The sequence below is a fragment of the Centruroides vittatus genome, unplaced genomic scaffold (genome assembly GCF_030686945.1).
Source record: "Centruroides vittatus isolate TY-2023 unplaced genomic scaffold, ASM3068694v2 contig_18, whole genome shotgun sequence".
Lineage (NCBI taxonomy): Eukaryota > Metazoa > Arthropoda > Arachnida > Scorpiones > Buthidae > Centruroides > Centruroides vittatus.
In genome coordinates, this window is record NW_027121101.1 from 2,568,564 (window position 1) to 2,582,386 (window position 13,823).

Below are 13,823 nucleotides of genomic sequence, written 5' to 3' on the forward strand. Positions count from 1 at the left end.
ATATTGCTTCATGATGTGTGTGGTATCCAAAATATTATTCTAATCAAAACTGTGAATGTTATGTATGAGGAACTTTAATTAAAATGTAAGGTATGTCTGGATGTTTTTATGAAATTTGTAAGGTTTTTCGTCTCATTCGGTATCTTCAATACCAGTTGAGAGGTTCACTTGATCAATTTTACACGTTTCTCATATTCATCTATTGTAAAATCAATAGATTTATGAGGTATCGAATACTTTTAAATTAATTTTTGATGTATTAAATAATAGATATAAAGTGTGCTTTAATGTATTATTTAAAAAAAGAGAGAGAGAGAAAAAAAATAGCATTAAAAATCTTTTAAATATTTTTCTCTTTTAAAAATTGCTGTTAAATAGAAATATTTTTCACGAAAAAATAAAGATAAACACAGTAAATTTAGAAAATAAATATCCATAATGACGATATGTGTATAATAACTAAAATTTTTATGAACATTCCAGATTCGCATGGACGGAATTTCGGTTCTTGGTTTTATCACAGACGGATCAGATGGGAAGTTGAGACATATCTGAAAAAGACAAGAGGAATATAAAGGAAATACAGATTTAAAAAAAGTCATTTCGATGTATAAATATGGTGGTTGTAAAACAACTCAACTGTGCTGCTTGAAATGTTTTTTCTGTTTGAGGCGTTTCGGAACCGTCAGCAGCCAAGCCCCCCTCTGCGTTTGAGTTTCGGCAAAAATGTATTCAAATACGTGACTTTCGTTGCATTGAGGAAAATGCCTTCTTCCAGTTTTGAAATATTCCATATCGTCGCCATTTTGGATTGGGCAATCTTTGCCGTTACCATTTAAACATTTGATTTCTCCATTTTCTTCCGTGCTACCATCTTGAGATGACGCTTCTATCGATTCTTGACTATTCATATTTTCTGTTAAAAAGCCGAAAAAAAAGGTTTTCAAAAACTAAAATTTAATAATAATATTTAAAAAAAAGAAACTTAAAATGCAAAGTAACTACTGAAAATATCGATCGAGGTCGTTGTCTGGCAGTGAAGCCTCCACCCATTCATTTTTATCGATTTTTAGCCGGCTCTAATTTTTTCGGGTGTGTACCTTTTCCGCCAACCTAAACACTAAATATTCGGAGCTGTAAAACTGCACGATTTTATTTCTACTTCTACAGATTTGTCATGAAATCAATTGATATGCCGTTCGGCCTACTGTAATCGAACTAGAAATGCCGTACATTCCATCAGTTAAATAATTACATTACTGTAGCAAGTCATAAAATCTACCATTTTTATAATGAAATTGTATAAATTTATAAAAGTTCGCTATTTATAAGTAAATAAATTAATTAGTTTTATAAAAATTCGCGTAAATAATTTAATTTTATCGCATCTAAAACAATATTTAAATACAGAGTTACGAAGTTAAGCGGTGATTCTAATTGTTTCACGCGAAAACCATTGAAGAAAATTAAAATTCTATTATTTATTTTAAAATTCTATTCTTTCAGTAATGTTATTTACGCATATTCTTCGTAATAAATTTAATATTAATTACATTAAAAGCTTATAATGTGATATAATCAACTGTGAGTTTACGTTAACTGAATTCAGATAACGGGTCATTTACTAAATTTTTATTAATTTAATAAGGAAATTAACTCAGAAATTTTATGGACGATAAATTCTGGATTTATACTTAAACTATAAAATTATATTAATTTATATTAGATACTTACTTTTCAATCTTAGGCCAATATATCCGTTTACAGATAAAGATAATTATTTCTCTTTCAATTTTCTGTCCTTTAATGTTCGAGTTCTCACTCGAATGTGCACATGTCGAAAAATTATTCTCGATAGAGCATGCGCTTATATAGGAGATTACGTCACAGAAGATAACTAAAATATCAAATACATTACAGCATTTAATTGGTCGATATATAAGGTACTTTCCTGTTAAATTATTTAAAATTTGATTGGTTATTAAATCAGATTTGACAATTTAAATATTTAAAATTTTTATCTTGTTCCATTTCCTCCCCCCCATCTTATTATTTTTTTCTTTTTTAGCAATCGATAGTTTTTCTTAAGTAATCAAAGTGTTAATTAAATATAAACGTGGCTTATTTAATTTCCGTTTTGAGTTTTATTTTAATACCGAATAAAATTCGATCTAGAAATTATTCTAAGAAAAGGTCATTGTCAAAAAAGTAAATAAATGATTTTCACCCCATTTTCTGTGTTTTCTTTCGAGGTTACTGGCCTGATGTCACGCTATCGATATTGTATGTCGATGTTAGTAGCATGGCATATACTACATTAGACATTTACTTTGCCTTTATGGTGAATTAATAATGATTCTGAACTTGAATTAAATTCGATATGCATGGATTATCGAGATCGATATGTCAGCGAACGATGCCATTCGTCTTTTATATCTTAAAGTAAAACATTTATCATCAATTCTTACCGAATTATAATACTGATAATAAAATATAAAATTTAATAGAAATTCCTAAATCTATAACTCTGACTTAAGAATTTTGTCGGGAGTTTAAGCGTTAAAAAAAATGATATTGACAAAAAAATATATATTTTTATCTTTTCATAACCGTGTCAAACGAGTCTCCCTACTGTTCTTGAAATTTATTATCATATTGGAAAAGGTCCTTCACCTTTCTGGCCGTCATACTACACTTGAGTCCAGTAGGGTCGTTGGCTTGGCTACAGAAAGTAAACACGACAAAGAGGAATCCTCCTCATTAATATTTGATCCTATACCTATAATCATTTTCTAGATACAGAGACTTAAACTCTCAATTATCAAAAAATATATATACTTAATAAGCGGGTGTAATGATATTAAGCTGACAGCTTCGGTTATTAACATTTCTATTAATGGTTAAAAAATTGTACGGATTCTCTCAAATGGTCAGAGTTCTACAGAAAAGGGAGCCAATAGAGCCCTGCTTTAGTATAACGTGTTAAATTTTAAAATAAGTAAGATAAAATATAATTTAAACTATTCGATGCCGAATTTTATATAAGAAATTTTAAAGAAGTTTCGCTTTTAATTCATTGCAATTGTGCCAAATATAAGGTAGTATTTCACAAAACATGACTCGCTGAACCGGTACAAGCCAGCTGATAACTTAAAAATTAGGATACGAAGTGCTGAAAAAGCAATACATTTATAATTAAAACAATTTTGATATTTAAAAGTTTATTATCAGTACACGATATTGAGCGATAGCCTAATCGTGATCGTGGTAAGGTGGAAATTGTCATGCACGCGCAACGTAGACCTATTTATTTATTCATGGGCTTCCTCTAATTCAAAAGGATCCTCCTCGAGGTAGTGTTTATATATTCGAGGTGCCACTCCATCTCGCATATATAAATACGTCTTGCATACACAACGTATTAGTATATATATTAAGTCTTTCTCCAACCCTCCTAGCTGGAGAAGTTTGAGAGGGAATAATAAATATTTATCGCCATTTTCCTAAATGTTTTATATGTACAGTACAATATAATCTTTTATTTTTAAATGGTATAAGGAAAATTTTATTGAATACAATAAAAATGATCAAATATATATAAAATTCTGTGACGGGTACTTTATATGACTTCATTCTTTATGCGTTTGATTGTTTTTAACACATACACAAACAATGAATGAATGACTATATTTACTTATAACATATTAATTTATTACACTACGACATATATTAAAAATTAATTCACCCGATATGTATAGAAAAATTCTTTACATAATAAAATACTATCTACAGACTAAGCAAATTTTAATTTATAATTCTAAACTGTTTTATTGGAAGAAGAATAAAAGTATTATAATATTTAAATACAGATTCTTCGGATCCAACATTTACATTTGTACAAAACTGCTTTCAAATTCATTCAATCTTATCTGTTATTATAAAGGATAAAATGCATAAACCTGAGTAAATTGTAAAATTCAGTAACTACTAACCCATACATAACAGTTACTTTTTATCAGTAGCGTAACCAGAAACTATAAGTTATTAGAGGGGGCCAATTAAAACTTCCAAAGCTGTACCCACTGTACCACTATGAATGTAACCGAAAGCGCTGTGGACTGAAGAGTAAACTCTTACATATTGTAAACACGTGTGTATAAGTGTATTTGTCACATTTAAATCTTTTCCCTGTACTTATTTGATTTTCTTCTTAATTTATTTATAAAGTTAAGAGGTCCCTTCCTGATCACGTAACTGCTTTTTATAGTTATATCTAGGCACAAATAATTCTAACCTATCAGTAGCCTACAGAGAAATAATTTTCAAAAGTGCATAAATTACATCAGCGATGTCTGGGGAGGAAACTCAAAGTTTTCTCGAGTAATTTTACAAATTTTACTTCTAATCTCTACGGGTTTTCTTTGCAATGACTCATCTGTGCTGCGGAACTGCGGGGATCATCGTTACGCTATTGATGCATATGCATCGAATACTTGCATTAATACTCTTATATAGATAATATATATCTATATATTTAATAATTATTTACCGATTATTTATAGAGATATAGAAATACATATACTTTTACCACGTACTGTAAAGTTGTACATATAGGCCTACCATATAAGCGTGCTGTATACACTGTACAGTTCAGCACATAACTAGTAATTAATTGATTTAAACGTGGTATAAAAATTATTTTAGACATAAAAAAAAGAATTTTGTACGTGTATAAATAAATACATACCTTCGTTTCAATTTAATTCTGTAGAATCGTTTCAACATGAATTTAAAGTATATGCAATAGAGTATACAGTGTATATTCTTGTATAGCTATTGTAACGGATGACAAATCGTTCAAATTTAGTTTCACATCACTCAAATGGCGTAATAATATCGATACAGATGGCAAATCGATATTATTTCACAGATTTTCTTCTTAATAACTGATAAACGAGAAGCTCTTCGCGAATGATGTCAGCGTAACTAAAGAGAATTATAATAAAGAACTTAATAATTATGTTCATAACACTCCCGAATCCCTATTGTGTCACGGGAACTTCGAATTTTAAACCAGATATTCTTCAGAGATTTATACCAATGCGTGCTAGACCGAAATATATCATTAATGTACGCGATCTTATGGATAATGTCAGTAATTTTTAGGGTGGAGCTGAATTATTTATGAACTTAAAAACTTAATTTTGTTATAGCGTCGTCGTAGGCGTTGCGGATTTTTTAATTTTTTCCTTTATTTTTATTATTTTCTCCGTTATAAACCAGAATACAATGGAATCTACAACGTTTAAATTACGGGAAAAAATGCGTCAGTTGGCAACACTTATATTAATTTTTAAAACACGGAATTTAAATTAATTTGAAATGATGCATTTTTAATTATAACATTAATGGATTTTTAATGTTTTTAAGAGAAATGTTTGTAAAGGTAAGAAATTTATGCAGAATTTTTCGAGTGGCGAAGGAAATTATAATTTCGGAACTGTGAATTGAGTCACGCCATCTGTCGTGGGAAAGAGACATTACGATAAGACCCCGAGCAGCGGGATGGTGTTTTATTAAAAATCTCCTTTTTTTTTCGTTCGGGTACATCTATAGAAATAATAAGTTAAGGAAACCGGTTCACATAGAACTCGGAACGTGAAGTGTCACAGATGTTAGTGTTTTGCATGTTGTGGGCGTGCTATTAAATAGGCCGAGGGATGAATAGAAGGCGGGAACTATGACGGTGACATTGTGGACGAACAATGCTAAGTAGTCTGGGGGAAGGTTGACAATACCACAATTTACGGTAGCGGGAGGTCCGAGTACATCTGAAAAGAGCTATTGAAAGCAGATTAACCTTTCCGCCAAAACGGTGGCTAGTCTACCACGATTTGACAATCCAATTTGCCATCCCCCGTTGACATCCATAATGGACGTTTGTCAAGGTTTTCTCCTGATTGATCGCTTTGTATGGCTGATCGCTTTATTAATAGTAATGCATTCGGTATGATACGTAGATAATTGTGTATTGCCGGATAATGATCCGATTCCTACCATAGATATGAGATTCTTTATCATTAGCAACACTCGATTACCATAAGAGAAAAAAAGAAATCCCGCTCAAAAAAGTTTCGGAGATGATCTAACTGGGAGCCATTCGGATTAAAATCATTTTAGTGTGACGTGCCACGGTGCATGATATCTTCATACACAATACATAACTTGTTTTACTGAATATCGCTATAAACTAAATCTTCATTAATACAGTAATTACAGTAAAAATACAGTGTGTTACGGTTTATGTATACATAAATTGACTTCATTCAGATAAATCTGTATAAAAACCATATTCATACAAAATCTATACTCCAAAGTATCATTTAATTTTAACGAAGGTTTAATAATACTGTAATAATATCCTATAATTCTAATGAAGTTAATATAATTCAATTTTTATAAATATTTTTACAAGTTTATTCTTAGTGCTTGCATTGCGAGCATGAGACTAAATTTAAGATCCCTGGGCTTGCAAAAAAAGGCCCTCCTAGTGCTTGTGGGGCAGAAAGTAAGAGGGCCTTTTTTTGAAAGCCCACGATGGGTTTGGCCAGATTTATAATAGAACGGCTGAATGATGAGGAAGAGAGCTCGGGGCAAGTCAAATCACTGAGGAACTGATTCGGAATTCGTACCCGGTTCCCGATGTATTTTGAACAGTTCAATTGCTTTAATTGTTTCAACGGGTTCAAGTTATAAACTATAGACTTTTATATCATATTTCTTAAGTTATAACTGTTATTATACATAAATTATATATTGGGTTTGGGTTTAGGTTTAAGTTTAAAACAGAACACGTGTTAAAATTTAAAAGAAAACGTTCGTTTTTAATTAGCATTTTATAGATTTAACACGACGACTGGCAGGAGAATTTTTAGAAATGTCAATTCTAATCCGTCTATTTAAATATTTAAGAATATAATATAAAATATTTAACAATAAATCTAAATTTTAAAGCAAAACATTGACATCATTCGAAGAAACACTGACAGAATTTAAGTAGCTTATACATAAATTTATCTATAAATACCACGTAAACCTAATGTAATAAATTATATTAAATTTATATAATGCTTATAAGCTATATATGATGTGGCCAAATGTATAATATAAGGTCCACATTATCTTATAAATATTATGTTAGATTCTACAGAGTAAAACAGAAGTATTTATATGGAAGATGCTGAGATTTTTCTCATTTTATCAGAAAGAAAGTTTATCAATAACACAGAAATGCCGTTGTTTTCCTTATGTAAATAGGTTTGTAGACTTTTGAACATGAATTTGAACTTTATCTATATTATCCCTATTACTTATAAGGAAAACAGAAGCATCTGTAACCTCGATACTTTCCTCCTATTTTACGAAAAATAAGAAATTAATACTTTTCAAAATTTGAAGAAATTAAAGAAGAATTCATTTCTATATAATTAAAATATTTTTATTTGGATATTCATTGTTCTACTGTTTCTATTTTGCATATATTTTTTTTATCATTTGAACCTATCCAGGTCTTGGTTTTTATTACTTTCCTCGATACGAATGTATAATTAATAAGAAAAAAAAGCGATGAAAAGCAACATTGATGTGTCAAGTTTATAATTTTTTTACTTATTAAGGGATCAAGAACATAAATTTTCTTTAAAAGTATCCCTTAAGGGAACGTTTGCTCCAGATCTTTGGACTTTTAAGCATTTAAGTAAACGCCCAATCAACTTATTCAATTCGAGAAGAACTAAAAATAGAAAATCGATAAGTATTTAATTTTTTAACCTTTTTAAAACGGTAATTTTTATCAAAACGATTAAAAATTATAAATATTTAATTTACTTTTCCGTGTTATTAATAATTTATAGGGCTAAGTACTTCCCGTTTTTGCATATCGAGCACGTTTTTTAATTGTTAAAATAATAAAGATTTTATTAAAATATTCCTGATAAGAGGAAGTGTTTAAATCTAAAATTGGTATTTTTTTTCTTAATTATTATTTCATTTAAAGCTTAAAAAATTGTCTTAAAAATAATCTATAATCTCTCCAACGATTGAATCTCAAATACAGTGTTACTTCGAAGGTTCCTGCTCTTAAATAAAGGATTTTTAGGGGAAAATAAGGTGATAATTTGGATTAAACGTTAAATTTTCGCATATTTTCGACTTTAAATGCGATTTGCATCTGAAATACGAATTAATATAGTAAAATATCAAAATAATCTAACGAAGAATTGTCTTATTCAAGTTTCAAACAAAAAATTTGATTTAATTATAATTAATAAAAATAATCTAAATGTTAAAAATAAATGGAAGGGGAAAAAATTAAATTAAATTTTGAATTTCTATCCATTTCTTTCTAATTTAGTGAACTAAACAAATTAAAATATATATCATTTAAAGTCATCGAAGTCAGTGTATGGTCTTGAGGAATTGATTGTAATCTTTAGTAGTTTTTTTTTTTTTTTTTTTTTTGATGAAATTAAGTTTTTCCACCTACATTTAACTGGGGATGCTCCACTTCGACCTCTTTGGAGCAAAACCTCACACTGAGAATACAGACGTTGACAGGCATTGTTATTTGTGCAAGTATTGACACAGCACTTCAACACCAACACTACTTAATGTCTCTGTGTTGGTGGTCTTCCTGGTTTATACACTATGCGAGTTTTTCGACTTTTTATTTTATTTTCTTACTGTGACGTTTTTAGAAAATTTATAAATATCTGTTTCTTTTTTGTCGATTGTGAATGAGACTTTCTCTAATTATATCCATTTTTAAATTTGTTAATTTGTCTCGAGACCCAATTGTTCATGGAGAGGGTCAATTTATTGCATGATCAAGAATGGTTTCCAGTGGCAAAACGATACATTCCTTAACAATGGAAATGATTGTGATACAAAAGGAAAAACCTTTGGAATGTCACGATTCAAATTGGTGTCAAGTGTCGAGCGAGGTAAATACGTGTCGGGATCAAACATTTGTTAATCGTGCAATCAAAACGTACGCGTGCATTGATCCCTCCCTTTTACAGGTACCGTGTTCGAATCACTTTTATGTGCGATTTTAAAATGAAATAAATAAATAAATAACTGGACGGAATAGTCTTTAGGTACGAGGTAGAGAAAGTGGCACGATGACGAGAAAGTCGCCTTTGGAAAGACACTGATGCAATCGGAAAATGCACCTTTTTATGAGTAGCTCAGCCATGACAAAGGCAAATAATCTGGCAACTGGTTGACCCTAATTATAGTTAAACTGTGTAAATTCGACAAAACGCGTGCAAGACGATGGAAACGATAAAATGCCATTTCCAGCAAATTATAACGATTACGGCTAAACAAGTAGTCATTTAACTAAATCAGATATTTAAAATATATATTTATTTTTTCATGGTAATTTTTATACAAAACGCGAATCGAATAGTGCAATAGTAATGATTGCGTTATACACTTTTATAATGTCCTCTTTTATATCATAACTTATTATTATTGTTTTTCTTAGCTAGGCCATATTAGAATATTATCAGTTTCCATAATAACATATCGGTCCCCATATTTGACTACAATTGTCCTTCTTTAATCCTTTGAAAGTGAATAAATGTACAGGTTATAAATGGTAGGATGTCACCAAGTTCGTGTCTGATATTGGAAAGAGGAATTTCCATTAATATTGGGGGGTTGCTCGTAACTGTTCAGGATAGCAAAGGGCGAGGATGCGAACGATGGGGAAGCGTTGTCATTTATAGTTAATCCATATTGGTTCGATGGATATGAGGAACAAGACAACGTTTCTCTGTTTGTTGGTGTCAAATGTCTTTCGTTCAGCTCGGGGATGGTATAATGAGAAGATAAATCTTCGTTATTATCACTACTCCTCTGTCCCGATGTAGATTCCTCTTCCTTATTAGTTTGGTCGTTCATTAACTTGGATAATCGTTTGAGTTTGTAGCGATGATTTTGAAACCATATTTTCACTTGATTGGGCGACAGATTGAGACGTCGAGCTAGACTTTCACGTTCGGTGGCAGAAAGATATTTCTGTCTACGAAACACTTTATCCAGTTCGTGTACTTGGACTTGGCTGAAGAGTACTCTTCTCTTCCGACGTCCTGGACATTGCACTGCGGGTGGTTTGTCACTTACTGTCGGTAGTACAGGCTGAGACATCAAGTTGGGAACTGTGGAATGTAAATGCAAATAAAGCTAGGTTTAAAATTAAATTCTACTCTCCCGACTAACATAATTTTTAGTATTTTAAAGGTCAGAAATATTTAATTATCAAAGTAGAATTTGCCGTAGCAAATGTTCATTTTGCGCCATCTTCCTCGTAATTACAAAGTAATACTTATGTAATTTTACGCATATTAATTATTAAAATAACACGTAATAATTTGCATTCTACATCCGTCTACAGCCGAGTTTATGGCGTGGAAGTTTATTGAAACGGAGGATTAGCCTAACGCAAACGATCCTGAAAAGAAGATCCACGTGGGCATCAAATATAATTATTAAATATACATAAAATTCACTTATAAATAGTTCCATTTGCGTATTTATTTTTAGATTCATAGATTTAGATAATTGTCGTAGAGTTCCAAAAGGAAAGACCTATGTCCAGCTTTATTTTTCCTATCCGCAATTTCCTCTACGGTAAAATGTTTATTAATAAACAATAAAAGAATAAAATTCGATTATAAAGATCGAAATCTGCTCAAAATTGATTATACAGTTTTAACTTCCATCGAAATGCAAGAGAGCATGAAATTTAGCATTTGTTTGATGTAAAAAAAAGACAAGGATTGTACAATTGAAGTCACGACAATTTCTTTAACGTTGTGTATCCAATGTACATGTACGAATGACCTTATACATAATTTTCCAGGAAACTATTGGCCAAAGATGATACAAATGTCATCCAATTTGTCACGAAATGTGACGTGTAAATTCGAGGGTCAAATCTGAATGTTCTTATCCTCACTCGTCGTCCCGTCTTTTTGATCTTCAGATATTTCTTTTTTTTAAATAAAGATTTAAGCCTATTAATCATTATATTAGCGAATAATAACTCACTCTCACTTTGTAATTTCGATTTTCTTCTGTCAAAAATTCCGCAAATTTCCGTTTAAAAATTAGAATTTTAGGCTAAAACCTTTTACTTTTTATATCTCGGTTTAACTTAATTTCGATTAAAACGTGCGAAGTTATTATTATTTTACTTAAATTGAGTTTTATATACGAAATTAGATTCAAAATGGCGCTTATCTTTAATGCAAAATAAATCAAATTGCAGCAAAAGTCGAAATTAAATTTGAATTTTAAAAATTTATAAACGTTTTATTTATATTATATTATTAATTTTTTAAAGAGTATTCTAACGAAATATAGAAAAATCTTGTCTATATTATATAGAAAACACAATATAATATATAGAAAAATATAAAATTTGATTAGAATTTATTAAAATTTATTTATTTAAATGTTAAAACAATTTTTTGAAGCGTTATAAAGCTTTTTTTTTTTCTGTAAAATATTACAAATGTCTCTGATCCTCATCCAAAATGAATAGATTTTATCATCGATTCTTATATATTTTTAACCATAAAAATAAAGAAATTATATATAAGATATGATCTATAATATATAAAATTCAGATTTAATTTTCTCTGATTGATCTATTATGCATGAAATTCATGAGAACTTTCACATTTCTGAGTGACTGTATCATAGGCTTTCATTAAAATGGGTATTTAAACTCTTATGTGTGTAATTACTTTCCATAGCAAACAATAACCACGAGAGAGAAAAAAAATTCTTTTTTTCCCCTGGCTTCGAATGTTTCTCAGCTCGAAAGTGAATGTTTCTCATGTGTTAAACAGTCGCACGACACGAACTAAATTTGCTTTCGTTGTATAGATCCATTGAATAATAGGAGGATATATGATATATCCATTGGCACGAACGAAACAATTAAACGTTCCTTTGGAAATGAACCTAAGTTAGAACAATAATACAATAGGGTCTAAATGTAGATAAAGGAAAGTAGAATAAATGCGAACGAAAAAGTGTGAGAAATATTATCTTAAAGTGGAATTAAGTTAGTATTTCTCATCGAATAATATAGAATTCTTACCTGGAAGACGAGGATCGGATGGCTGATTAGCATACCAAGCCGTAGATACACTAGGACGTATGTTATCTGTATAATTCCCCACGTAATCTCCTCCGTTATAATAGTAACCACTGTTATATTGTACGTGACCATAGGGATGAGCCATAGTTGACTGTCCCGTAGAGTCCAATGGACTTAATATGCTGGTTACGGAGAACGAACTACAATGTTTACTGGCATAAGCCATGTTTCGCTATGAGGGACGTCTGTGTCCCATTGAGGAGCCTGGCCCCAACATACACATCGGCGGACACATACCGTTAAGAGGTGCCAATCAACCGAGCTTGCGCAGTAGAGTTTGGGAATAAGAGTTTTTAATTGTTCAGTCACTAACGGATCCTACTTCTTTCCTTACTGGTTAAGCTAGGAAGTGAAGAATATAGAACGGCAGGAAGTAAAGATATTCTTGGTACTAATGAAGGATAATGTCCTTATTATTGTGATTGGAAGGGCTGACTTGTGTCACGATGAAGACCCGTATAGATACGTTTGACATAGTCACCTGTTAGATATAAGGATACGTAAAGTTTGTATTGCTTATTTTAAAAATAATAATAATAATAAAAGAAAATGATGCAGTTTTAATTAGGGAATGCCTATTAATACGGCGAAGAACGTTTCATAAAATGTTCTTTTGTACGCTTTCTGCACAATTTTAAACGCACGTGTGCTTGATCCTTAAAGCACGTGCGGGTGATGTCATTGTTGGAACCGTATTGAAGTGTCAAAATTCGGAGGATGCGGATTGTACTCGTGACAGGGTTAAAACGCTCGGTGCTGCCTTGTTCCTTACTACAATGATAATCTGTGTGCCTTTGGAGGATACTACAATAAAACTACTAAAATGCAGTTTGTTTGGTTTAGAAATTTCCACTTTTATATTCTATATATCCGTCCTCTACGGAAATCTAACTCCTTTTAAGGAATTAAAGGTTTAGTAGAGATTGCAGTTAACGTTTCTGATAAGGTTAGAAAAGCCAAACTGCGGAGAAATTCTTGAAAATCCCAACAAACTAAAAGTAAAATGGCATATATTTAACACTCTATAAAGTCGAGAAAAGAAGTGGTTCCAAATCATTGCTTTCGTCACACTTGAAAGATTAAATTCGACGAGTGAAGACGGAAGAATAGTTAAAAATTAGATAGTTAAAAGTTATATAGTTAATACGGTTTACTCGAATACCTCCTTATTGTTACAGAAAAACGATGAAGCGTAATTAATGACCATTGTTTCTTCCTGTAAGGAAGCCATTATTTTTTTATTTGTTTTAAAGAGTTAATTCGACAGACCTATATGAATTACTTCTATAAAGATGGCTCCTATAAACTGGTTGTCAGGCATGGCCGTTCCATAACGATTTCTATCTCCTTGTCGGAATTGTTACATCGCACATCGTAATTATGGATTATATTCCATAAAAGAATTATTAAATTTTTAAATTATGATAAATTTACTATATCTGTCGATATGTTTTAAAGACGTAAAGCTTAATTAATGCTTTTAACTACTTAAACAGAGGCCTAATATTCAAAATGGGTTACAGTAGAATGTACAAAAATATTACGTAGCGTTGAATCGTTTCAGAAAACAAGTTATGTGAATTAA

At 30.8% G+C, this 13,823-nt stretch overlaps 1 protein-coding gene and 1 long non-coding RNA gene across 2 annotated transcripts; both read right to left on the bottom strand.

Moving 5' to 3' along the window:
* Nucleotides 1–389: 389 nt before the first annotated feature.
* On the bottom strand, nt 390–4,944 carry LOC136969697 (uncharacterized). The gene is made up of 5 exons (XR_010879855.1): nt 4,748–4,944; nt 2,228–2,436; nt 1,735–1,897; nt 641–916; nt 390–551 (listed from the first exon to the last, which is right to left on the bottom strand). It is a non-coding gene; the product is annotated as an uncharacterized lncRNA (long non-coding RNA).
* A 4,728-nt stretch (nt 4,945–9,672) lies between these two features.
* On the bottom strand, nt 9,673–12,404 carry LOC136969724 (homeobox protein LOX10-like). Its single transcript, XM_067264004.1, has 2 exons — nt 12,179–12,404; nt 9,673–10,226 (listed from the first exon to the last, which is right to left on the bottom strand). Exons 1-2 carry the CDS (start codon nt 12,402–12,404, stop codon nt 9,673–9,675), a joined length of 780 nt encoding a protein of 259 aa, XP_067120105.1.
* Nucleotides 12,405–13,823: the final 1,419 nt, after the last annotated feature.